Consider the following 27,954-nt stretch of genomic DNA (forward strand, 5'->3'; position numbering starts at 1 on the left):
ATAAAATAAGTACATAACATAGCCTGGGAGGTGAGAGGAGCGACTTTAAACTGAGACCTGAGGAGATGAGAAGTTACCCAGAGAAGGATGGGACTGATACAAAAAGTGCAGTGGATTCCAATTGAAGACAGATAATATATCTTAATTTACTTTGGATAGCTGGGGAACATAACTACTTTGGCTATAGGGATATTTAGAGAAAGGTACTTTGGACCAGATAGCTTAGGAAGGACAAATCCTTAGGAAACCCAAGTCTCAGATTATTTCTGTAATAGATATAAAAAGATGTTCTTTTTTTTTGAAACAGAGTCTTGTTCTGCCACTCAGGCTGGAATGCAGTGGCACAATCTCAGCTCACTGCACAAACTCCACCTCCCAGATTCAAGTGGTTCTCCTGCCTCAGCCTCCTGAGTAGCTGGGATTACAGGCACGTGCCACCACGCCTGGCTAATTTTTGTATTTTTAGTAGAGACGGGGTTTCACCATGTTGGTCAGGCCGGTCTTGAACTCCTGACCTCATGGTCCGTCCTCAGGCTCCCAAAGTGCTGGGATTACAGGCGTGAGCCACCACACCCGGCCAAAAAGATGTTCTTTTAGCTCCAATTTTTACAAAGTAATGTCCCCTCCTCCCCCTTTTTTTTGAGACTGAGTTTCACTGTTTCCCAGGCTGGAGTGCAGTGGTGTGAACACAGCCCACTGTAGCCCAGACCTCCTGGGCAAATTAGTGCTTTAAAAAAAAAAAAAAAGGAAAAAGGAAAAAAAAAATTAACAGGTTCTCATGTTACTAGTCAAATAACAGAACAACTTTGAGGCTTTTATTTGTGAAACATATATTGGTTTCTGAATGGTTTCATTATTATTAAACTTCAACATTCTTTTAAAGTATTTGTTGTTTCTATTTAATGATAGACAGTGATCTCTAAATCTGGGATTCTCAGTCAAGGACAGTTTTAATTTTGTCAATGTGTGGAGATATTTTTGGTTATCACAACTTGGGTACAAGAAGAATGCTGGCCCAAAATGTTTGTATGGCCGAAGTTGAGAAACCTTGGTCTAAATGCACCTCTCTGTGTTAGTACCTTGGGAAAATTAACCATATTTTAAGCTAGTTACAGTCTGCATGTGTAATTCATATAGATAGAGATATATGTCCTCCTGCATAAATACGTCTCTTTATGGATATGTCTGTGTGGTGCAACTACCAATCTTTCTTTGGGTGTTTTTGCCTTAAGTGGTTGTAAACACAATGTGTATCTGACTGAAAAAAGATTAATGTACATGTTGGTATAAGAAAATGTGTGAGAGAAGTTCTGTGTATTCTGAGTGCTGTTTTAGTGGTCCCCTGGCTCAGCAGTGAAGTCTTTAACCTCATAATGCTTGCTTCTTATTGTTAGTAAGATCATCCAAGTAAGGATTGTCTTAGGTGTGAAGATATGTATAGGGCCGTGCACGGTGGCTCACACCTGTAATCCCAGCACTTCGGGAATCTTAGGTGGGAGGATTGCTTGAGCTTAGGAGTTTGAGACCAGCCTGAGCAACATAGCAAGACCTCATCTCTACTAAAAGTTTTTTTTAAAGCCGGGTATGGCAGTGAATACCTGTAGTCCCAGCTATTTTTTAGGCTGAGGTGGGAGGATCACCTGAGCCCAGGAGATCAAGGCTGTAGTGAGCTATGATTGTAGCAGTGCATTCCAGCCTGGGTGACACAGTGAGACCCTGTCTCAGAAAAATAAAATAAATAAATTTTTGGCCGGGCGCGGTGGCTCAAGCCTGTAATCCCAGCACTTTGGGAGGCCGAGACGGGCGGATCACGAGGTCAGGAGATCGAGACCATCCTGGCTAACACGGTGAAACCCCGTCTCTACTAAAAAATACAAAAAACTAGCCGGGCGAGGTGGCGAGCGCCTATAGTCCCAGCTACTCGGGAGGCTGAGGCAGGAGAATGGCGTAAACCTGGGAGGCAGAGCTTGCAGTGAGCTGAGATCCGGCCACTGCACTCCAGCCTGGGCGACAGAGCGAGACTCCGTCTCAAAAAATAAATAAATAAATAAATAAATAAATAAATTTTTAAAAGACTTCTATAATATATCATTTTGACCTTTTTCTTAGTTTTTGTGTTTTGTTACTCAGAGAAGCATATCCCAGGTCTTTTCAGGTCTTAGCTTTACTTTTTTTTTTTTAAAGACAGGGTCTCACTCTGTCAGGCTAGAGCGCAGTGGTACAATCACAGCTTACTGCAGTCTCTACCTCCTGTGCTCATGCTGTCCTCCCACCCTAGCCTCCCAGGTACCTCGAACCACAAGCGTGCTCTATCATGTCTGGCTAATTTTTATTTTTGTAGCGATGGGGTCTCTCTCTGTTGCCCTGGCTGGCCGCAAATTCTTGGGCTCAAGCAATCTTCCTGCCTTGGCTTCCCAGAATGTTGGGATTACACACATGAGCCACTGTGCCCAGCAGGCTTACTTTCAAATATATTTTTGAGCTAGAATCATATTTATGCTCTGAAATGCCACACATGTATAAAGAATTATACCTATTTCCTCACTAGCCCCAGAATGCTGATGGGAGTTGGCGTGGAGGTGTAGTAGGTTGTAAATTGGTGGTCACATTGCTAAAGCTTTTTTTAAAAACAGGCTGAAAATACCTTAACACTTACAAATTTATATATAAGGTAATTTTCCTTTTTTTGTACTTCATTGATCATTTATTTATTGGCTTCGGCTTCCTTCCATCGGCCTGCTTACACGTAACTTACAGGTGTTCTTAGTAGAAGAGTGGCTTCTAAAGCTACGGATAATTTTTCTTCTCTTTGAGTGGAGGTTCATGTTAGTGTCTCTGGTAACTTGCAGTGTCTGGTAGTGATTAGGATATGGGTAGATTATTACAGGTCACTGTGATAATTTGTCCATTTAGTAGCTGGGAGCCTTTTAAAACCATGGTTCTGTACTTTTTTTGGGATCATGAACCCCTTTGAGAAATTAGAATCTTACCAGAATGATGTACTTACACAACTTTCAAAGTTTTATGTGTGCTCCTTGAAATTAATAATGTCCCTGAAGTCCATCCTTAGATTCTGAGATCAAAATGCCTCTTACTCTTAGCACATGGCAGGATTTTAGGAGCACCTGGTATATTGCTGCTTATTACTGGGTATTTGCCAGGTTGCCTTTGTTTTAGCAGTAACATAAATTAAGAGGCACTAAATTCAGGTAAGACCATGGAATCCCTAAATACAGAGTTTTGTGTTTGTTTTCTTGAGACAGAGTCTCGCTCTGTTGCCCAGGCTGGAGTTCAGTGACGTGATCTTGGCTCACTGCAAGCTCCGCCTACCGGGTTCACGCCATTGTCCTGCCTCAGCCTCCTGAGTAGCTGGGACTACAGGCACCCGCCACCACGCCCGGCTAATTTTTTGTATTTTTAGTAGAGACGGGGTTTCACCGGGTTAGCCAGGATGGTCTCGATCTGCTGACCTCGTGATCTGCCCGCCTCGGCCTCCCAAAGTGCTGGAATTACAGGCGTGAGCCACTGCACCTGGCCAGCAAGTTTCTTTATAGTATATTATAATTTTTTTTTTTTTTTCGAGACAGAGTCTCGCTGTGTTACCTAGGCTGGAGTGCAGTGGTGTGATCTCAGCTCACTGCAACCTCCACTTCCTGGGTTCAAGTGATTGTCCTGCCTCACCTCCCAAGTAGCTGAGATTACAGACGTGCACCACCACTCTTGGCTAATTTTAGTAATTTTAGTAGAGACAGGGATTTGCCGTATTGGCCAGGCTGGTCTCGAACTCCTGACCTCATGTGATCCACCCGCCTCAGCCTCCCAAAGTGCTGGGATTACAGGTGTGAGCCACCACACTCGGCATAATTTTTCTTTGTTAAGCTTGTGATCCTACTAAGGGTATCTTCCCCGCAACAAAAGAGTTGTTTTCTCCCTAATCCCACCTTTGTCTACCCCCTTTTAAACTGTCATTGACCCTTGAACTGCAGGTCTACTTACACATGGATATTTTTGTTTAAAGAGATGGGGACTCACAGTGTTGCCCAGGCTGGTTTCAAACTCCAGGGGTCAAGTGATTCTTCCTCCTCAGCCTCCCAAGAAGCTGGGATTACAGGTGTGTGCCACCACACCCAGCTCTATAAACAGATTTTTGAAAACAAATATTTTGGAAAAAATTTTAGATTCTTGCAACAATTTGAAAAACTCACAGACAAGCCACATAACCTAGAAATATTGGCGGTGGGGGCGGGGGGAGATTAAGAAAAAGTTAAGTATATTGTGAATGTATAAAGTATATGTAGATACTAGTCTATTTTATTACTACCATAAACTATACACAGATCTATTATTAAAAGTTTAAATTTATCAACACCCAAACACAAAACAGAGCCCATACATGGCACCTTTTGCAGTCAAGAGAAATGTAAACAGAGATGCAGTATTAAATCATAACTGCATAAAAATAACTGTAATACATACTGTACTACTGTGATAATTCTGTAGCCACCTCCTGTTGCTATTTTGGTGAGCTCATATGTTTCCAAGTGTCTGCTTAAAACACCATGTGATGCGGATCATCTCCCAGTGAACAGTTTGTGTCTCCAGTAAATCCCATATTGCAATCAAAAGTGATCTTTTGTGGTTCTTGCGTGTTTTCATCGTGTCTAGTGCAATACCGTAAACCTTGAATAACACCATCAGACCTATACAGGGTGCCACTAGTGATGCCAGAAGCACTCCTGAGAAACAGAAAAGTCATTACATTACAAGAAAAAGTTGAATTGCTTAATATGTACTGTAGAATGAGGTCTGCAGCTGTGGTTGCCCGTTATTTCAAAATAAATTAATCCAGCATAAGGACCATTTTAAATAAAAGAAAATTTGTGAAGCCATCACTGCAGCCACAGCAGTAGGTGTGAAACCTTGCACCTTTTACAGAACACCTTTTTATCTTGTGTTGAAAATGCAGCTTTTATGTAGGTTCAGGATTGCTGTAAGAAAGGCATACTTGTAGGCCCTGCGCGGTGGCTCACACCTGTAATCCCAGCACTTTGGGAGGCTGAGGCAGGCTGATCATGAGGTCAGGAGATCAAGACCATCCTGGCTAATCCAGTGAAGCCTCGTCTCTACTAAAAACACAGAAAACTAGCCGGGCGTGGTGGTGGGCGCCTGTAGTCCCAGCTACTTGGGAGGCTGAGACAGGAGAAGGGTGTAAACCTGGGAGGCGGAGCTTGCAGTGAGCTGAGATCACGCCACTGCACTCCAGCCTGGGCGACAGAGCGAGACTCTGCCTCAAAAAAAAAGAAAAAGGCATACTTGTAGACTATGATATTCAAGAAAAAGTGAAGTTATTTTATGACAACTTCGAAAGAGAAGCTAGAGTTCATGCCAGCAAAGGATGGTTTGATAATTTTAGAAAGAGGTTTGGCCTAAAAATGGCAGGATAACAGGAGAAGCAGCTTCTGCTAAGACACAGCAGACAAGTTCCTGGGCACCATTAAGAAAATCATTGAGGAAAAAGGATATCTGCCTGAACAAGTCTTTAATGCAATTAAAAGTGTCCTATTATTGGGATGGCGGGGAGGGGGGCAGGCCGCAAAGGACATGAGTGTTAGGAAAAGAAGAAAGCACAGGGAATTAAGGCAGGAAGGGATAGGCTAACTACTGTTTTGTGCAAATGCAGTTGGGTTTATGATCAGGACTGATTGCCTGTATGTATAAAGTTGCTAACCCCCAAGACATGAAGGGAAAAGTCTTTTGAAGCTGCCAGTTTTTTGATCATTCAACAAGAAGACCTGAACACTGAGAATCCTTTTTCTGGATTGGTTCCATCAATACTTTGTCCCTGAAATCAGGAAATACCTTGCCATGATGGGACTGCCCTTTAAAGTTCTTTTGATATTGGACAGTGCCCCTGGCCACCCAGAACCCCATGAGTTTAACACCGAAAGCATCGAAGTGGTCTCCTTGCCCCTAAACACAGTGTCTCTAATTCAGCATCTAGATCAGGGGTCATGAGGACCTTTAAGGTTAATAATGCACGGTACTCTAACCTCAATAGAACAGCATGAAAATCTGGAGGGATTACACCGCTGAAAATACCATCATTATAGAAAAAGCCGTGAAAGCCATCAAGCACAAAACAGTAACGTCCTGCTGGAGAAAACTGTGTGCCGATGTTGAGCATGATTTCCCAGGATTTTAGCAGAGCCAGTCAAGGAATTTATGAAAGAGACTGTGGATAAGACAAGAGCTAATAGACACCAACCAGAGGAGTCAACAGAAGATGATTTAATGAAGATGCTGGTGCTTCCAAACCAGCACTAGACGATAAGGAAGAAGACAAAGAAGTAGTGCTAGAAAACAAATTGACTGTAGACAGTCTGGCAGAACGGTTCTGATTATTCAAGACTGCTTTAGACTTACTGTACAACATGGACCATTATATGATACAGGCACTGAAACTGAAGCAAATGATGAAAGAAGGATTGGTTTTATATAGAAATATTTTTTAAAGAAATGAAAAAGCAAAAAAGAAATTACAGTGTTTTTCCGTAAAGTTACACTGAGTGTGCCTGCCTCCCCTTCCACCTTCTCTACCTCTTCTGCCTCTGCCTCCCCTGAGAAAGCAAGACCAACCCCCTCCTCTTTCTCCTCCTCAGCCTACTCAATTTGAAGACATTGAGGATGAAGACCTTTATGATGATCTACTTCCACTTAATGAATAGTAAATATATTTTTCTTCCTTATGATTTTCTTAATAACATTTTCTTTTCTCTAACTTTATGGTAAGAATACAGTATAGAATACATATATAAATATATGTTAATCGACTGTTACTGATAATGCTTCTGGTTAGCAGCAGGCTGTTACTAGTTAAGTGTTTGGGGAGTCAAAAGTTATACATGGCACCCCCTTACCCCCATTGTTCAAAGGTCAACTGTATGTTGTTTCAAATCAGCATATTTTATAACTTTTCTAGATTTTGTTTTCCTGTAGCTACAGAAAATGAAGTAACCACAGCCATTTGGCAGTTTTGCTGTTGTTGTTTTTCTTTTTGTTGTTGTTGCTTTTTTTTTTTTTTTTTTTTTTTTTTTTTGATACAGGGTCTTGCCTTGTTGCCCTGGCTGGAGTGCAGTGGCGATGATAATAGTTCACTCCAGCCTTGAGCCCTTGGGCTCAAGTGCGCCTCCTGCCTCGGCCTCTTAAAGTGTTGGGATTACAGGCATGAGCCCCCGTGCTCAGGCTGTTGTTGTTTTTGAATAGTTTTTAAAATTGTGGTAAAATACATAAAACATGAAATTTTCATTTTAGCCATTATTTTGGTGTATAGTTCAGTGGTGTTAGGTACGTTCGACTGTTGTGCAACCATCACCACCATCCATCTCCAGAACTTTTTCATCTTTCTGAACTGAAGCTTTCCATCCATTAAACAGTCATTTCTGTCTCACCCTTTCCCCAGCTCCTGGCAACTGTCACCATTCTATTTTCTATGAATTTGACTGTTATAGGTACCTCATATAAGTGGAATCATATAGTATTTGTTCAATTTGTAAGTAATTTACTTCATTTAACAAAGTTTTCAAGGTTCATCTACATTATAGCATGTGTCAGAACTTGTTTGTTTTTTAAGGCTGAATAATATTCCATTGTTTTTATATGCCATGTTCTGTTTATTTATTCACCCATTGTTGGATATGTGGGTTGTTTTGCTCTTTTACTATTGTGAATAATGTTGCTGTGAACACTGGTGTACAAATATCTGAGTCCCTGCTTTAAATTCTTTTGCGTGTGTACCCATAAGTAGAATTGCTGGATCATATGATAATTCTATGTTTAACCTTTTGAGGAATCACCAGACTTTTCCACCGTGATTGCACCATTTTACATACCTACCAACAGTACACAAAGGTTTCGGTTTCTCCACATCCTCACCAATATGTGTTTTCTGTTTTTTTAATAGCAGCCATACTAATGGGTATGTAGTGGTATCTCATTGTGGTTTTGATTTGCATTTTCTAATGTTAGTGATATTGAGCATCTTTTCATGTACATATTGTTTGTTTGTATATCTTCTTTGGAGAAATGTCTATTCAGATCCTTTGCTTGCATTTTTCTTTTTCTTTTCTTTTCTTCTTTTTCTTTTTCTTTTTTTTTCTTTTTTCCAGACAGGGTCTTGCTCTGTTCCCCAGGCTGGAGTTCAGTGGCATGATGATCATGGCTCACTGCAGCCTCAACTTCCCAGGCTCAAGTGATTCTCCTACCACAGCCTCCTAAGTAGCTGGGACTGCAGGCACACACCACCATGCCTGGCTAATTTTAAAATTTTTTGTAGAGATGAGGTCTCACAGTGTTACTTAGGCTAGTCTCGAACTCCTGGGCTCAGGCGATTTTTCTGCCTCGGCCTCCCAAAGTGCTATCATTGTTTTTTGTTGTTGTTAGGAGTTTTAGGTGTTTTTTTTATATTTTAGGTATTATTCCCTTTTCAAATATTTTCTCCTGTTCGTGGGTTGTCTTTTCATTCTCTTGATAGTGTCCTTTGTTGTACAATAGTTTTTAACTTTGATGAAGTACAGTTTATCTACTTTTTCTTGCATTGCCTGTTCTTTTGATACCATATCAAAGAAACCATTGCCAAATCCAGTGTCCTGAAGCTTTTCCCTGTGTTTTCTTCTAAGAGTTTTATAGTTTGAGGTCTTTGATCTATTTCAAGTTAATTTTTTTTAATGGTTTAAAATAAGGATCCAGTTTCATTCTTTTGCATGTGGATATCTGATTTTCCTAGTGCTATTTATTGAGAAGACTGTCCTTTCCTTATTGACTGATTTTGGCATCCGTTGAGGATCATTTGACTCAGTATGTGAGGATTTATTTCTGGGCTCTCTGTTCCATTCCATTAGTCTGTGTATCTGTCCTTATGCTAGTTCTATACTTTTTGATTTGTAGTGAAGTTCTGAAATTTGACTCCCACAGCTAATATTACTTTGGCTGGGCTCAGTGGCTCATGCCTGTAATCCTAGCTCTTTGGGAGGCCAAGCGGGGTGGATCACTTGAGGCCAGGAGTTTGGGATCAGCCTGGCCAACATGGCAGAAACCCCTGTCTCTACTGAAAAACTACAAAAATTAGCTGGCATGGTAGCACACACACCTGTAGTCCCAGCTACTCGCAGCTACTCAGGAGGCTAAGGCAGGAGAATCACTTGAACTTGGGAGGCAGAAGTTGCAGTAATCTGAGATCACACCACTGCACTCCAGCCTGGGCAACAGAAGGAGGCTCTGTCTCAAAAAGAGAGATTATTTTGATGTTAGATTCCATATGAATTTTTGGATAGATCTTTCTATTTCTGCAAAAATTGTCATTGGGATCTTAAGGGGACAACCACTTGTTTTTAACTGATTTTTCTGCATGGACCTCCTTGTGCCATAGCAATACAGCTATTTGAGACTTTAAGGTCTCTCTACAAGTTTTAATTAAGGCTTCTGTGGGGTAGTATGCGTTATAAAATCTGAAATGATCCAGCCTGGATTTAGATTATGCAAGTTTCTTTGCCTCTGTCTTCTCTTTTGGTAAGAAAGAGCATACCTAGAAAGCAGACAGCCTCCTTTAGGGAGGAAATAATATTTGACATGGATATGTCTTGAGAATTGTGTTTCTTTTGCCAGGTAATCTAAGCATTTGTGTAGGCTTTTAGCATGGGGTAGTTTTAGGGTGACTGCTTTAAAACTTTAAAGCTATAGAAATGACACTCTAAATTGAGAGAATAAAGTCACTTTTAAAGACTGTTAAGCCATAATTCATGGTAGTATGTAAAAGTAAAATTTTATTTCATTTTAGCATGCCAATGAAGATGTGGAAAGAATGTTACTAGGAAACAAGTGTGATATGGACGACAAAAGAGTTGTACCTAAAGGAAAAGGAGAACAGGTAAAAATCTGAATTAAACTGATATTCTGCTCTTTGTAAATATAATGCTGCTTTTGATTATTATTATTATTATTATTATTATTTTTTCTTTTGAGACGGAGTCTGGCTCTGCTGCCCAGGCTGGAGTGCAGTGGCCGGATCTCAGCTCACTGCAAGCTCCACCTCCCAGGTTTACGCCATTCTCCTGCCTCAGCCTCTCGAGTAGCTGGGACTGCAGGCGCCCACCACCTCACCCAGCTAGTTGTTTTTTGTATTTTTTTAGTAGAGACGGGGTTTCACCGTGTTAGCCAGGATTGTCTCGATTTCCTGACCTCGTGATCCGCCCATCTCAGCCTCCCAAAGTGCTGGGATTACAGGCTTGAGCCACCGCGCCCGGCCGCTTTTGATTATTTTTATAGTAATAGTGATGGAATGCACTAAGCTAATTACATAGTTTTAAAATACTTGTTGGAAATATTTTATTATTTGAATGAATTTGTTTTTTAGTGCATATTTAACATGTATGGGGGAATCAAATGTTCCCATAGTATTTTTATCCTTATTTAAACTACAAAGAGAGAAAAATATAAGTCAGTAATCCTCAGTTTTTAAACTTAGGACTTTAAGGAGATGTATCAATTTGTATGGTTCTAAAATGTGACAATCAGCCTGCGGTGAGCAGAAATTAGACCCTGAGAAGTCAGGTTGAGCTTCTCATAAGTTTGCCCCCAGGGTGAAGTATCTGTTTTAGTGTATCTGAAATAAACTTTTGGGGTAAAGAGATTACTTTTGTTCGTTTTATGAAAGAGCTTGACTTGCTGAAATATTCTGTGTTATATATTCTAGTTGGGACCACTGCCTTCAGAATAAGATTAATATTTAAGATGTTAAAGTCAGCGATTGGCAACCCATGCTTGATAATTTTATGATGATATTTTGTTTCTGTTTTAGATTGCAAGGGAGCATGGTATTAGGTTTTTTGAGACTAGTGCAAAAGCAAATATAAACATCGAAAAGGCGTTCCTCACGTTAGCTGAAGATATCCTTCGAAAGGTAGGTTCCTATTTTTACTTCCTGCCAGGTACCTGAGTGTATCTCTGTTGAATATTTTGTCTATTCTGAAGTACTGTATTTACATACAGAATTTGAGTTTGGGTGGTATTGTTTCTGTAGGGCAGCAGTCCCTAGCTTTTTTGGCACCAAGCACTGGTTTTGTGGAAGATAATTTTTCCACGGACCATAGTGGGTGAAACTGCCCCACCTCAGATCATGAGGCGTTAGATCTTCCTAAGGAGCATGCAACGTAGATCCCTTGCACGTGCAGTTCACAGTGGGGTTTGCACTCCTGTGAGAATCTAATGCTACCACTGATCTGACGGGAGGCGAAGCTCAGGTAGTAATGCTCACTCACTTGCTGCTCACCTCCTGCTGGGTGGCCCGGTTCTTAACAGGCTACGGACCGGTAAGGATCCGCAGCCCCGGGGTTGGGGACTTGGGCTGTAAGTAACTGGGGAAACAGAAAGCCATCTAGCGATCTGAAGGATCTAGTGGGTGGTAACCATTAATATTCTGAGCTCCACAGTCACTGTCTAGTCCCTAGTTCCATTATTTTTTCCAGTTTTTTATCTTTTCTAGCCTTTTTATTCTTGGATTCATTTCTCTTAATGAGTACTTTGCAGTCTCAGATAATTTAGGAAATTTTAAGATAAGAAATGAATCTATTAAGTAGTTATTGCCACAGAATTGCTATTCTGCCATATTAGTTGGGCAAATAAAGGGCATGTACATATTCTGTACATACTGAATAAAACCTATTATGTAAGAAAATAAATAATGCTGAAAATGTGATCTTGAGGAATGCATGTTTTACCTCAGGTTTGTTTCTGGGTTTAAGATTCGTGACTCTCAATATTTGCTAGTATAAGTAACATGTAGCCAAATTAGGAAATCCGATTTTCATATTTTCCCTCAAGTGACTAGGTATAATGCATGGATTTGGTTATGAATCCTGAATTATCTGTTCAATCTGTTGTAATTTTAAATGCAAATAAATACAGATAAAATCTGACATACATTGGCCAGGCGCGGTGGCTCACATCTATAATCCCAGCATTTTGGGAGGCTGAGGCAGGCAGATCACAAGGTCAGGAGATGAGACCATCCTGGCCAACACGGTGAAACCCCATCTCTATTAAAAATACAAAAATTAGCTGGGTGTGGTGGCACATGCCTGTAATCCCAGCTTCTTTGGAGGCTGTGGCACAAGAATCCCTTGAACCAGGGAGTCGGAGGTTGCAGTGAGCCGAGATAACGCCACTGCACGCCAGCCTGGCGACAGACCAAGACTTCATCTCAAAAAAAAAAAAAAAATCTGACACACATCCTAAAAGAGAAGCAGATGTTGTATAGTAGAAAATGTAATTACATTTGGTAACCTTTCTATTTTTATATTTCAAATATTAATATTTTTTCTAAAACCGACCTATATATAAAAAGTAGATGTATGTTTGTACATTTTCTTAACCAACCAGTTTTTTTTCTTTCTCCACTTTGGAAGGACAGAGACATTAGCTGTAATAGAGGTGGTATGTCACATATAAATCTAGTGAAATTTCTGAGCAATTACAAGAGATTGAGTTGAAATACTTACATTGAAGTAAATTCTTTATATAGAGTGACTAAAACCAAGGGACCTAATTTTTAGAGTGAAATGTAGGTATCTGTTTACTACAATTGAATATTCAAACTGGAAAAAGCAGTCATCAGTTATTGCTCTTTAATGGGGCTAAAAAATTGGTGCCCTTTTGAATCTGCCAGCTTCCTTTGCATATCATGTTTTGGGACTTCCTGCTTTAGGAGATGTTTTTCTATGAGAATCCAGTCAGATCAAAAATTGAATTTTATTTCAGAAAATGAGAGAGGCTGACAACAATTTAAGTATAAAAGATCTCCATAGTGTGTGTATTGAGTGATAAAAAGCAAATTAGGGGCTGGGCACTGTGGCTCATGCCTGTATTCCCAGCACTTTGGGAGGCTGAGGCGGGCGGATCACGAGGTCAAGAGATTGAGACCATCCTGGCTAACCCGGTGAAGCCCCGTCTCTACTAAGAATACAAAAAATTAGCCGGGCGTGGTGGCGGGCGCCTGTAGTCCCAGCTACTGGGAAGGCTGAGGCAGGAGAATGGTGTGAACCCAGGAGGCGGAGCTTGTAGTGAGCCGAGATCACGCCACTGCACTCCAGCGTGGGCGACAGAGCGAGACTCCGTCTCAAAAAAAAAAAAAAAAAATTAGGATATAAAATGTGAAGTGATCTCATTTTTCAAGATTATATGATATACCAAACAGACATATGTACATGCAGATACATTTTATTTTTAGCAAATAGAGAACTGGAAGGGTAGATACCAAACTCCAAATAGCACTCCAAGAGAGTGATGGTGGTAAGGCGGAGAGATCATAGGGCAGATTCATGTACTGACTATAGGCAGTTTAGTTTTGAAATTTCAACAGGTTTCTTTTTTGAATTATAAAAGCAATTTTAAGATTTTTTAAAAAGAGCAGTCTTTCACAATTAAGGTGAACCCATTAGAATTTCTTGAGAAAGTAAATCTATATTATTTATTGTTCTTTTGAAGAGCAAAAGAATAGAAGAATACAACTAGGAAAAAATGTGTTTCTTTCTGACCTTTTTTTTTGTTTTCTTTTTGAGACAGGGTCTCACTATGTTGCCCAGGCTGAAGTGTAGTGGCTGTTCGTAAGTGTGATCATGCTGGCTGTAGCCTCAAACTCCTGGCCTCCAGTGATACACTAGTAGCTGGGTCCACAGGGGTCTGCCATCAAGCCTAGCTCGGTCTCTCTCTTTTTTTTTTTTAACTGATGGGGTCTTTGTTTCCCAAGCTAGATTTGAACTCCTGGGCTCAAGTCATCCTCCTGCTTCAGCTTTCTGAGTAGCTTAGGACCACGAGGACACATCACTATCCCTCACTAATTTTCAGATTTTTTGGTAGAGATAGGGGTCTCACTATGTTGTCCAGGCAGGTCTTGAACTCATGGCCTTAAGGGAACCTCTCACCCTGGCTTCCCAAAGTGTTGGAATTACAGATGTGAGCCATGTACCAAAAATTGTATTTTTAATTAAATGAAGGGAATAAAAGAAATAGAAAAATGCTGCTTTTAAAATTGGTTGAAGGTACTTTGTATTTCAGACATTGGTGGGTCAGGATGAAACATTATCCAGTATTCACAGTCGAGTTAAAGACCAGGATAAGACTGGCAGGAGTTACCACAAGACCATAAGACCTAGTGAAACACTCTTGACTCTATGTCCTTTCTCTTTCTGGGCTTTTTGGTCTTCGTGGTTTCTGCTTACTTTCTATCTATACTATGTCCTTTGATCTTCTCATCAGTCTTGGCTTTTTTTTTTTTTTTTTAAATAGTGCTATATAGCCATTATATATATAATTTTGTGCCCCAGTGAGGTAGAGCTTTCCTTATTATCATTATTAAAGGTTAAAGTATTAGTATACTAATAAATAAAGATCTCAGTCTAGACTTGCAGGGGTGTCCAATCTTTTGGCTTCCCTTGGCCACAGTGGAAGAAGAATTGTCTTGGACCACATATAAAATACACTAATACTAACCATAGCTCAAATGCTAAAGAAAAAAGTCACACACAAAAAAATCTCATCATGTTTTAAGAAAGTTTACGAATTTGTTGTGTTGCGCTGCATGCAGGCTGCAGGTTGGACAAGCTTGGTCTAGAGTTTTCCCAAGTAAGCAGGCCCAAATACTAGGTAGCAATTTTTTTCATACACATCCATACACTGATGTGGTGAAGTTATGAGTTCAAATAGCAAATGTAAAATTCCTTCACGTTAGAATTAACTTAAAATGAAAGCAATTTAAAACATCTTTTAACTTAATTATTTGGCTACATGATTCATTCTCTTGCTTCAAACATTTAAAAGGAGAAAAAAAAAGGATACAGAAATTTCCCACCTTGTTCCCTTTGATTCCCTCAATATCAGTTGCCAATTCCTCATTTTCTCCTTACTCCCCAGGTAACTGATGTGATTAATTTATCAGTTATTACTCTGAGTAAATATGAATATATATTTTTGTCCCACCCCTCCCCCACAACCTTTTCTTTTTAACAGATGAGGTAACATACTCTACTGATTGTCATTTTGCTTATTTCACTTACTATAAGCAAAATAGTTTTACTTTTTAAATAATTATATACAATTCCTTTGAATGTTTGTATCATAATTGAACAAGTCCCCCAGTGGACATTTAGATTATTTTCAAACTTATGTGCACATAAACTGTGTGTGTAGTGCATAATCTTATATTTAAATAATTTTCCATACGCACATACATTTGAAGGACAGATTCTGAGAACTGGTCAAAGAGCATACATGTATGTACATTTGCAATTTTGATAAATACTGCCAAAGTCTGTCCTGAGGGTTATACCCATTTACACACCCACTTGCAGTATATGAGAATATGTGTTATTCACACCCTGGCCAGCACAGTGGATTTACAAGACTCAGATCTCTCCCAGTCTAACCAGTTAAAAAATGCAGATTTAATTTGCTGGTAATTTCTGAGTAAGGCTGAGCATTTAAAAACATTTGTTTGTTTGTTTTGAGACAGAATTTTGCCCTTCTTGCCCAGGTTGGAGTGCAATGGCATGATCTCTGCTCACTGCAGCCTCTGCCTTCCAGGTTCAAGAGAGTCTCCTGTCTCAACCTCCCAAGTAGCTGGGATTACAGGCGACTGCCACCACACAAACGAATGTTTGTGTTTTTAGTAGAGACAGGGTTTCACTATGTTGGCCAGGCTGGTCTCGAACTCATGACCTCGGGTGATCTGCCCAACTTGGCCTCCCACAGTGCTGGGATTACAGGCGTGAGCCACCTCACCTGACCTAAAAACATATGTTTAAGAATCACTTTTACATTTCCTTTTCTGTAATTTTTTTTTTGTTTATTCCTTTACCCAATTTTTCTATTTGGTTATTGCCCTTTTCTTATTCTTAGCTAGGAGCGAGCTTAAAACTTTTAATAAACTTAATTAAAACTCAACTTCAACTTAAATATTTTGGCTGTACAAGATTTCGCTCTGCAGGAGATACCCTTTTGTTTTTTTGTTTTGTTTTGTTTTTTTGAGTCTGTTTCAAGGATCTAAGTTAAATTCTAAAAAGATAGTGAGTGAGATGCTAAGAAAATCAGTGTAGGAGCCTCCCTGGTTGTCCTTAACCTGACCCATACCTGGAAGTTTCCAGACAGAATTTCCAGTGCAACTGTACTTTTTTTTCTTGCTGGGTGCTGGTCTGCCCCCTTTTTCTTCTTTACATCTTTCTCAGAGATCTCTTTTAGGAGCAAAGTCACTTGTACTGGAAACCCCACAGAGGTCTTTTTAATGCATAATTTGCTGCTTTGACACACATGGCGGAGAAGAATCCCATTAGGCAGTGGGAGTAAGTAGGTGAGCTCTAAGGGCAAGTAGCAGTGTCACCTCAGGATGAGTTCACTAGGCTTCTCTTAGGCTACTTGAGGTTTTAAAATATTTTTGAAATACTTTAATTTTTTTCCCCCTTGGGCTATACAAGCCCTTAACTTTATATTGTTTCCATGAGAGAATAAGTTCTCAGGTACATCATGGCTTTCAAAATGTTGTGATGAACTACTGTTTTATACAACAGCACCGATAAATCTCAAAGACTGATACTGAGTGAAAGAAGTCACACAGAGTAGAATATATTCAACTAGGGTTCCATGTATATGAAGGATAGGAATAGAAAAAAAACTAATCTTAGATGATAGAAATCAGAATATTGGGTAACTTGAAGAGAGCAGTACTGGCAGGAAAGGGGCACAAGAGAGCCTTCTTGGGAATATTATGTTCTATATCCTGATCTGGTAGTTTGACAGTATATATTAAAAATACATCAGGCTTATACTTAAGCTTTATGTACTTTTCTGTATGTAAGGTGTCACTTTAAAAATATTTTTTATATATAAAGAATGGGCCTACCTTTTAAAAATACTGTATTCTTCTGATTTTTTTTGTTTGTTTGTTTTTTGAGATAGAGTCTCACTCTCTTGCCCAGGCTGGAGCGCAGTGGCGGGATCTTGACTCACTGCAACCTCTGCTCCCGAGTTCAAGCGATTCTCCTGCCTCAGCCTCCTGAGTAGCTGGGATTATAGATGTGCAACACCACACCCAGCTAATTTTAGTAATTTTATAGAGACAGGGTTTTGGCATGTTGGCCAGACTGGTCTCGAACTCCTGACCTCAGGTGATCCAACTGCCTTGGCCTCTCAAAGTGCTGGGATTACAGGCCTCAGCCACAGCGCCTGGCCCTTCTGATTTTCAAAGAATATTTAATGTCGGGAAAAAACAGAATTATACTAAGAATAAAATTAAATCAACCATAATTTTACTACCTAAGGGTTGCTACTGTTAGTGTTTTGTTGTATCTCCTTTGGGGTTTTTCTATGTTTTTAGGGGAATTGGGAGGAGTCTTACTCTCTTGCTGTGTTGCGCAGGCTGGAGTGCAGTGGAGTGATCATAGCTCACTGCAGCCTTGAACTCCTGGGCTCAAGTGATCCTCTTGCCTCAGCCTCCTAAGTAGCTGGGACTACAGGCTTGAGCCACTGTGTCCAGCTAATATTTTAAATGTTTTATACAGATGGGGGTCTCACTATCTTGCCCAAGGTGGTTTTAGCTCCTGGCCTCAAGGAATCCTCCCACCTTGGCCTCCGAAAAGTGCTGGGCTTACAGGCGTGAGGCAGTGTGCCCAGCCATCTATATCCATTTTTAACATGAATTAGATCACTACATTTTCCTCCACTCCTTTTCACTTAATCAGTTGAGACTGCCTTTTTAAAACTATCCTACAGTAATAAAATTAGTCTAAAAAGGCAGATAACTAAACAGAAAAGGGCAGTTTTATTTCTGTGACATTACATATACCTAACATTGGTTTTATACAACCTGCTTCCCAATGCCTTTTAAGTACTAAACATATTCAGAGGTCAGGGCTAGAAGATAACAAAATCTATTTAAGAGTTAGAGCAGAGAAGATTTCCGAAGCTTTATAAAGGGATGCCAGGAAATGTCTACAGTATTTCACAGCTTGGAGGAAGCAGGCAAAATGATCAAAACAAAGCTTCCAGATCTTTACTTTGCATGGAGGGGAACCTATCTCATGTGATTGTAATTGTATTTTGTTGTATAAATTGACATTTATGAGAATATTCCTGTTGAAACTTGATTTTATCCATAGCAGTGTTTTTTCATGAGTTATTTTCCTTGTGTGTTTGTTGCAGACCCCTGTAAAAGAGCCCAACAGTGAAAATGTAGATATCAGCAGTGGAGGAGGCGTGACAGGCTGGAAGAGCAAATGCTGCTGAGCATTCTCCTGTTCCATCAGTTGCCATCCACCACCCCGTTTTCTCTTCTTGCTGCAAAATAAACCACTCTGTCCATTTTTAACTCTAAACAGATATTTTTGTTTCTCATCTTAACTATCCAAGCCACCTATTTTATTTGTTCTTTCATCTGTGACTGCTTGCTGACTTTATCATAATTTTCTTCAAACAAAAAAATGTATAGAAAAATCATGTCTGTGACTTCATTTTTAAATGTACTTGCTCAGCTCAGCTGCATTTCAGTTGTATTATAGTCCAGTTCTTATCAACATTAAAACCTATAGCAATCATTTCAAATCTATTCTGCAAATTGTATAAGAATAAAGTTAGAATTAACAATTTTATTTTGTACAACAGTGGAATTTTCTGTCATGGATAATGTGCTTGAGTCCCTATAATCTATAGACATGTGATAGCAAAAGAAACAAAAGCCAGGAAAACACTCATTTTCGCCTTGAATATGTAAATGGGGTTAATTTTGTCCTGTGCCTTATGTGGAAAGGAACTTCTTTGGTTTTCCTTTTTTGTTCTGGTGGAAGCATGTGCAGGAGACATATCATCCAAACATAAACCATTAAAATGTTTGTGGTTTGCTTGGCTGTCATTTTCAAAGTAGTTAATTGAGGACAAAGGGTAATGCAGAAGTGATAGCTTTGGTTTGCTGAGTCTTGTTTTAAGTGGCCTTGATATTTAAAACTATTCCTGCCACCATTTCTTTTCCTTGGCCACTTTTTCCTTGCGTCTCCCTGCATGCTGCTTTATTTGCTTCTCCCTCCCCCACCACCTCATGGTATATTTAAGAGTGAAAGGGACAAACTAGTAGGTTTGTCAAGTTTAATATAAAGCACTGATGTAACTTGCTAGGTAAACGGAAAGATAAGTTCTAACTGCCTACTATCCAATGTCAGTTAATTGGTGTCTTCCCCCTTATTTGCTCTCTGCCCTAAAACGTGTCCCAGATGCCTTCACTGGCTGTTTTACTTCTATGTTCTGCTTTTCTTCCTCTCTTTGTTCCCTTCCTGTCTATCCATTGAGCTTATGAAATGGAAGAGTTAACTGCATGCACTAGTGTTTGGAGGGTGTTGTGGTTTGTCTTTCTAATTAGGTGTATAGCCTATTCACTTTCCTAGAATAAATCTCTTAACCTACATTTGAGTAGTCTCCATTTTGGCAACTCCTCTAGCAGCTTGGTAGCCTAGTACAGGTTGTTTTTTTAAAAAAGAAAAAGCAGGAAGGAGGAGTGAATTTTATTAACATGTTTGCCAAATGTATTGAGATTTGGCCTCTGAAGAACACTTTTTCAGTGTTAAGTTGTCTTTACCTTAAGATTCAGAAATACTTTAGAATATTATTAATTTTAAGTCCTGTCTTCACGTCCTTTTGGAAAACTTGTGTTACCATGGGTTTGGAAAAAGGACAACAAAAGGCTTTTCATGTAAAGATAAGATCTCTAGCTGTCTCTAACGCTGTCCTTTTTTCACAGCATTTTTTCTAGTTTTGCTTCATTGCTTATCATTAGGATAGGGTAAGTTAAGTTTGCTATGCTGCTGGCATCCTAAGATGATACCTTTGTTGAAAGAATTGTGAATAGCATGATTCATTTCTAGCAGAGGCTGAGTTTAGGACAGCAGCTTCCATTGAGAAGTCTTTCTGTGTCGTGAATAGCATTTTAATGACCTCTTGGCTCACATAAGCAAACAACATAGGGACGTATCTGCTATGAAAATCCACAAATTTTTCAGATAGTGCCCTAAAAACAATTTTATATGCCTCACTGGTTGTTATTCTTAGGTTGTTTCCACACTTGACTTTATCATTGTTTACTACTAGTAAAAAGCAGCATTGCCAAATAATCCCTAATTTTCCACTAAAAATATAATGAAATGGTGTTAAGCTTTTTGAAAAGTTTAGGTTAAACCTACTGTTGTTAGATTAATGTATTTGTTGTTTCCCTTTATCTGGAATGTGGCATTAGCTTTTTTATTTTAACCCTCTTTAATTCTTATTCAATTCCATGACTTAAGGTTTGAGAGCTAAACACTGGGATTTTTGGATAACAGACTGACAGTTTTGCATAATTATAATCGGCATTGTACATAGAAAGGATATGGCTACCTTTTGTTAAATCTGCACTTTCTAAATATCAAAAAAGGGAAATGAAGTATAAATCAATTTTTGTATAATCTGTTTGAAACATGAGTTTTATTTGCTTAATATTAGGGCTTTGCCCCTTTTCTGTAAGTCTCTTGGGATCCTGTGTAGAAGCTGTTCTCATTAAACACCAAACAGTTAAGTCCATCCTCTGGTACTAGCTACAAATTCGGTTTCATATTCTACTTAACAATTTAAATAAACTGAAATATTTCTAGATGGTCTGCTTCTGTTCATATAAAAACAAAACTTGATTTCCAGCTGTGTGGTTTGGTTTTCATTTATTAGAAGATTACTTCTGAAAAAAATGTGGACTAGCAAACTAAATATTAACGAGTTGACAGAAATGGGAAATCACTGTCAACCTGTGGAAAACTGGAAAGGCAATTTCAAAAACTGTCTTTGCTGAAAAACTACTTTAAAAAATAGAATTATCTCTGGGATCCTAAAGCGGAATCATCCTTGTGCCAAAATAGGAGATGCCACGATGCTAATCACACCTGGCTTACACTAGTTGGATGTGCCAGAGGCCCTACAGCTGAGGTCACCTGATTTCTCAGGGAGACCAAGCTGGGCTCCTCATGCTGGAGGGTAAATCCTTGTTTTAGCAGCAGCTGGCCTCTTACTAAGAAAATATTGGCCGGGTGTGGTGGCTCACGCCTGTAATCCCAGCACTTTGGGAGGCCAAGGCAGGTGGATCACGAGGTCAGGAGATTGAGACCATCCTGGCTAACAGTGAAACCCGTCTCTACTAAAAATACAAAAAATTAGCTGGGCGTGGTGGTGGGCGCCTGTAGTCCCAGCTACTCGGGAGACTGAGGCAAGAGAAAGGCATGAACCCAGGAGGAGGAGGTTGCAGTGAGCTGAGATCGCACCAGGGCACTCCAGCCTGGGCGACAGTGAGACTCTGTCTCAAAAATAAAGGTATTGGCCAGGCACGGTGGTTCGTGCCTGTAATCCCAGGACTTTGGGAGGCTGAGGTGGGTGGATCACCTGAGGTCAGGAGTTCAAGACCAGCCTGGCCAACATGGTGAAACCCCATCTCTACTAAAAATACTAAAAGCTGGGCGTGGTGGCAGGTGCCTGTAATCCCAGCAAGTATTTCCTGCTTTTGTTATACCTAGCAACAGCCTTGTCTTTATGTGTAGGGAAAAGAAATGTTTGATCCTATATTAAGGCTTTATTAGTCAATAATAAAAATATTTGTTGACAAGATTGTTCCTGCTGAAAGTATATGTAGAGTTTTTCTCAGATGCAGTGATTTTAAGAATCACTTGAAGTGTTTTTAATGTTCTCTTCCTTCCCCCAACATACTTGTTTTGTTGGACCTACAATTCTCCCTTTGCTGGGTGTGGTGGCTCACGCCTATAATCCCAGTGCTTTCGAAAGCCAAGGCGGGTGGATCACCTGAGGTCAGGAGTTTGAGACCAGCCTGGCCAACATGGTGAAACCCTGTCTCTACTAAAAGTACAAAAAATTAGCCGGGCGTGGTGGCGCACGCCTGTAATCCCAGCTATTTGGGAGGCTGAGGGAGGAGAATCGCTTGAACCCAGAAGGCAGAGGTTGCATTGCAGTAAGCCAACATCATGCCACGGCACTCCAGCTTGGGCGACAAAACAAGACTGTCTCAAAAAAAAAAAAAAAAACCAAGATTGGTGTAGGGAAATAGGATATGGTCTCCCCCTTAAATGGATGGTCTAGTTTAGAAAAAAGTAATTCATCAAGTTAAGCATATACAAGAGCCAAATAATTGTAATCTGGATTTTAATTGCTGTACTAATAAATCAAGTTCAGTTGGTGGGAATAGTTGGGATTGCTTTTTGAGGGAGGAGAGACATTAACTGGTACTTAGAAATGTCGATTCACTGGCTAGGGCAAATGTAAGAAGGTCATTGTAGGCCGGGCGCGGTGGCTCAAGCCTGTAATCCCAGCGCTTTGGGAGGCCGAGACGGGCGGATCACGAGGTCAGGAGATCAAGACCATCCTGGCTAACACGGTGAAACCCCGTCTCTACTAAAAAATACAAAAAAATAGCCGGGCGAGGTGGCGGGCGTCTGTACTCCCAGCTACTCGGGAGGCTGAGGCAGGAGAATGGCGTAAACCCGGGAGGCGGAGCTTGCAGTGAGCCGAGATCCGGCCACTGCACTCCAGCCTGGGCGACAGAGCGAGACTCCGTCTCAAAAAAAAAAAAAAAGAAAAAAAAAAAGAAGGTCATTGTAAGAAGACCACAGAGACTAGACAATGACAGGCCCTGGGGAGTCATGGTAAACTCGTGAGAGTGGTGAGAGCAGTGTGTTCGTGGAAAGCAAGTTTAGATGGATTTGAATAGGAGAAACAAGGGTTCTAGAGGTCACATGGGAAGTCGTGTTAATCGAGATGTCAATAAGACCTGGCTAAAATGGCAGAGGGAAATGCAGGGTTGAAGGCAAAGGTAGTGTGTGAAGCGGGGAGGGTATTTCTGGTGAGCGTGCTAGGTGCTTTTTTGGCACTGCTCTAGGTACTTTGGGTTAGGTCTTCGATGTCCTGGTGAATTAGTACCCAAGAAGAAATGGTCTCAGATTAAGTCACTTGCTTAAGTTTGCACAATCAGTTGGTGCTGGAGTTGGATTTTGAAACCAGGCCAACACCACTGTCTCTCCTGTGTTCACCTTTTCGCAGTTCTCAGGAGGGCCTGGGGTAATGAACAAGTGCCAGAGACAGCAGGAAGAGTCTGAAGCGGTTGTGTGACCATTTGACCCAACCTTGGCACCTTCTAACAAAGAGTAACACCCTTGAAGTATACTTCATTTACTACTGTTTTTGCTTTATATCACCCCTCACTATCTCACGCAGAAGCAAGCAAAAGGAAGCAATGGGGCATCTGGACTGGTCTGGGAGCTCCAGATAGCCAGCAGGTACTTGAAGGCTGCAAGCCAGCTTGAGAGCAGTGGCTGGAACTGGAAGGGGTGTGCACACTACCAATAGCAAGTGAGCAAGAGGGACCCACAAGAAACTGAAGGTTATTACAGTGCTACAGTTGGCTCTAAGAAATTCCCTTGTCCCACTCTAAGAAACTAGGGCTTTTTTTTTTTTTTTTTTTTAACTTTTAAAGGAAACAATTCATTTGCTAGAAAAACCTAAAAAAAAAAAAAAAAAAAAAAAAGATTATATACAAAATGGTTATCTGAATGTGGATTCTGTACTGCAGCAAAAGCAAAGCAGCCCAGCTTGGAACTCTATTCAGCTTCCTCAGTTATCAGGTACATCATGCCACTGATGAAGGTGAAGGCAAAGGTCACCCACTGCAGGATGCAGGAGTAGCCATAGCTGCCTTCTTTGGTCAGGCAATAGAATTCCGTGTTTTTATCGCGCCCGTGTGTATAAATGGAGGCTGCAATCATGAGGCACAGATACGACATTAGCTGGATGATGAAAGTTAGGACAAACTTCTCTCCCTGCTCAGGTGGAAGATGAAGAAGGCGATGCAGCAGAGAACGGTGGAGGATCATGGTGGCCTGGATCACCTGTAGAGTGGAGTACCCTTTTTTTTTTTTTTTTTTTTTTTTTTTTTTTTTTTTGAGATGAGTTTCACTCTTGTTGCCCCAGACTGGAGTGCAATGGCGCGATCTTGGCTCAGGCAACCTCTGCTTCTTAGGTTCAAACGATTCTCCTGCCTCAGCCTCCCGAGTAACTGGGATTACAGGCGTGTGCCCCTACGCCCAGCTAATTTTGTATTTTTAGTAGAGACGGGGTTTCTCCATATTGGTGAGGCTGGTCTCAAACTCCCGACCTCAGGTAAACCGCCCGCCTCGGCCTCCCAAAGTGCTGGGATTACAAGGCATGAGCCATCGCGCCTGGCCGCGGAGTAGGGTACTCTTTTTTTTTTATTTTTTCTTTTTTTGAGACGGTGTCTCGCTCTGTCGCCAGGCTGGAGTACTGTGGCGCGGTCTCGGCTCAATGCAACCTCCGAATCCCAGGTTCAAGCGATTCTCCTGCCTCAAGCCTCCTGAGTAGCTGGGATTACACGCACGTGCCACCACGCCCGGCTAATTTTTGTATTTTTAGTAGAGACAGGGTTTCACCATGTTGGCCAGGATGGTCTGGATCTCCTGACGTCATGATCCGCCCGCCTCGGCCTCCCAAAGTGCTGGGATTACAGGCGTGAGCCACCGCGCCCGGCCTGTGGAGTACTCTTCAAAGCTGTCATTGATTAATGTACAATTCGTGCTATTGATACCTATTCTCCAGACATCGGCAAAAAACTCATCTCCTACCCACCAGGCATTGTCGATGGTGGCGATGAACAGCAAGGCCGCAGAGATGATGTGGAAGGCGACAATGAAAGCAAGAAACACCAACATTTTCATAGGGCAGGGCGAGGCGAGGGGTCACGTTTAAAGCTCAGAGCGGGGTGTGACGCACCGGCTGGGGCTCGAGGCGGGGCCAGTGGGCTGCTTTGAAGCTCTGGGCTGGGACTGAGCGCCCTCCCTCCTCTGAAACCAGGGCTTCTTGAAATGGCAGATTCCAAGTTTGTATCAGGAAAGGTGTAAAATGGGCCTGAAATACCTGATTACATTAGATCTCAAAATCAGAATCTAGGGATGTTATCAAGATGGCTTGGGAGTCAACTCTGGCTAAAGATGGGACAGTTTGAAGCCATTGGATATGTGTAAATCCATGAGTTCATGATACCAAACACACACATGCACACACCCCTAACTGGTCACTACTGGAGAATGCCAGGGAAATGGCTCTCCCCTCCCCTACAACTCTTCTCTAGTGGTAAGTAAAAGAATCAATAATTAATCCTGCCTTCCTTATATGAACTGTACACTGGGTAGCTGAATAGTCAACAAGATGAAGTTTCTCTGTAGAGAAGTATTCCAAAAAAAAAAAAAGAAGAAAGAAGAGATGATAGAATCTTATCATCCCACAACCTCTGATGAATCCGTGGATCTAGGCAATGGTCAATGGCTACTAACATCACAGAAAGATCCAACGAAACAGACATTTATGTTCCTTCTGACCAAGAGCACCATGCTTATGAGGAGGCCATGCCCGATCAAAAGATTCGATCTGTAGTCTCGAGCCAACTGCCAATTTATAGGAAAAATGAGGACAGAACATGTTAAACTAAATCAATCAACAAAATCCAGACTGTAAATTTTACAGGACAATTGCTTCAGCCTCTTCAACAATTCAATTTCAATAGGTAGAGAGAGAAAAGCAGGCAAAGCTAAACTATAGTGTGTTCAGGAAAGAACAGGGTAATATACTAAAGTAAATTAAGAAAATGATTATCCTAGAAGTCAGGATACAAATATTATTATTATTATTATTATTATTATTATTGTTATTATTATTTTGAGACACAGTCTTGCTCTGTCACCCAGGCTGGAGTGCAATGGCGTGATCTCAGCTCACTGCAACTTCTGCCTCCCAGGTTCAAGTGATTCTTGTGCCTTAGCCTCCCAAGTAGCTGGAATTACAGGCACCCACCACCACGCCTGCCTAATTTTTGTATTTTTAGCAGAGATGGGGTTTCACCATGTTGCCCAGACTGCTCTCGAACTCCTAACCTCAGGTAATCCGCCCCCCACTCAGCCTCCCAAAGTGCTGGGATTATAGGCATGAGCCCCTGTGCCTGGCCAGGAAGGGATATTCTTAGCAGAGAAAGAGGATGTTATGACTGGTGGGGGAGCATACAGAGGGTTCCTAGGATGGCAAAATCTTATCTTTTCACATGGATATTCGTTGCAAGGGGGTTTGCCTTATAACAATTCATTAATCTACCCATTTGTTTTATGTAAGTTTTAAAATTTGTATTATAAGGGCTGGGCGTAGTGGCTCACACCTGTAATCCCAGCACTTTAGGAGGCTGAGGTGGGAGGACTGCCTGAGCTCAGGAGTTCAAGACCAGCCTGGGCAACATGACGAAAATCTGTCTCTACAAAAAACAACAAAAATTAGCCAGGCATGGTGGTGTGCACCTGTAGTCTCAGCTACCTGGGAGACTGAGGTGGGAGGATCAGTTGAGCCCTGGAGGTTGAGGCTGTAGTAAGCCAAGATCACACCAGTGCACTCCACTCCACACTCCAGCCTGGTTGACAAAGTGAGACCCCCGTCTAGAAAAAAAAAAAAAAAATTGTATTATAAGTTTAACCCTAAAGGACTGTGAATGTGTGTGTCTATGATTATATTGGGTAGCTCCTAGTCCCTAAGACCGTAGAACCAGTCTTAAAGGCTGTGCACCAAGATCCGCGTGCGCCCTCCAAAACAGCAACAAAAAATGTTGTGCATCAAGACCAGTGCTCAGGATTAGACTTAAAAGAATTGGTCTCCTGAGGCCCTGTAGTCACTGCTGATCAACACAGACATCATGGCCCAAGAATTGTCCCTGCTGCCTCTGAAAACTGGCTGCCACCAGTGCCCAAACTCCTGCAAAGGTGGATGGACACTGTATGGATTCTGCTTTGTTTCAGTGGCTTCTGGTTCAGAGTCTGGGTGATTATTGGTTGGTAAAGCCCAAAACACATGCCCCTGCCCCAAGTGCCAAGTGGGGAAAAGCGAGAATCTCTTGTTTTTAGCTTCAATAGTGGGAGGTGGCCTCTGACTCTAAGATGGGGGATTTAGGTAACTGGATGCACAAAAAGAGTGACAAATATCTACTACGCCAGTGGTGTGCAAACTTTACTGCACTTTAGGTGAGTGCTTTTAAAAATACCAGCACGCCAGGCATAGTGGCTCACGCCTATAATCCCAGCACTTTGGGAGGCCGAGGAGGGTGGATCACCTGAGGTCGGGAGTTCGAGACCACCCTGACCAACATGGAGAAACTCCGTCTCTACTAAAAATACAAAATTAGCCAGGTGTGGTGGCACATGCCTGTAACCCCGGCTACTCGGGAGGCTGAGGCAGGAGAATTGCTTGAACCCGGGAGGCAGAGGTTGCGGTGAGCCAGAGATCGTACCATTGCACTCCAGCCTGGGCAATAAGAGCAAAACTCCGTCTCAAAAAAAAAAAAAAAAAAAAATACCAGCACTGGCTCTATGCAGTGGCTCATGCCTGGAGTCCCAGCACTTTGGGAAGCCGAGATGGCAGGACTGCTTGAGGCCAGGGGTTCAAGACCAGCCTGGGGGTATAGTGAGACCCTGTCTTTACACAATACACAAACAAACTAATGCCAAGGTTGCACCCCAGAATTCCTGGGATGATAGTGGCTTTTTATTCGCTTTTAACTTCCTATGTGATTCCCGTGTGCAGCCAAGTTCATGAGCCAGTTCCCACACCCTTGCTGCTCAAAGTGTGTTCTTCAGATCACCTGCATTGGAATCCCCCGGGAGCTTCTGAGAACTGCAGCTGCTCTGCACAGTTCGCATCTACGATTACATAAGAGCCCCAGGGGGGTCTCACACAAATTACAATTTGAGAAAGGTAGCCCTGTGCTCTTCTCCCAAGGCCAGCCCGAATCTCACCAGCAGG

At 41.3% G+C, this 27,954-nt stretch overlaps 1 protein-coding gene and 1 pseudogene across 1 annotated transcript in view; one reads left to right on the plus strand and one right to left on the minus strand.

The window, feature by feature from the left end:
• Window positions 1–20,710, plus strand: part of RAB10 (RAB10, member RAS oncogene family) — a 106,209-nt gene extending 85,499 nt beyond the window's left edge. The window contains exons 4-6 of the mRNA XM_007971254.3: window positions 9,833–9,922; window positions 10,853–10,954; window positions 18,241–20,710. Coding sequence (XP_007969445.1) covers window positions 9,833–9,922; window positions 10,853–10,954; window positions 18,241–18,324 — 276 coding nt within the window. The 3' untranslated portion in view covers window positions 18,325–20,710. The remainder of the gene's footprint in view (window positions 1–9,832; window positions 9,923–10,852; window positions 10,955–18,240) is intronic.
• Window positions 20,711–23,708: 2,998 nt separating this feature from the next.
• LOC119627201 (epithelial membrane protein 2-like) lies at window positions 23,709–25,514 on the minus strand (annotated as a pseudogene).
• Between the last annotated feature and the right edge of the window lie 2,440 nt (window positions 25,515–27,954).

Source organism: Chlorocebus sabaeus, chromosome 14 (genome assembly GCF_047675955.1).
Source record: "Chlorocebus sabaeus isolate Y175 chromosome 14, mChlSab1.0.hap1, whole genome shotgun sequence".
NCBI lineage: Eukaryota > Metazoa > Chordata > Mammalia > Primates > Cercopithecidae > Chlorocebus > Chlorocebus sabaeus.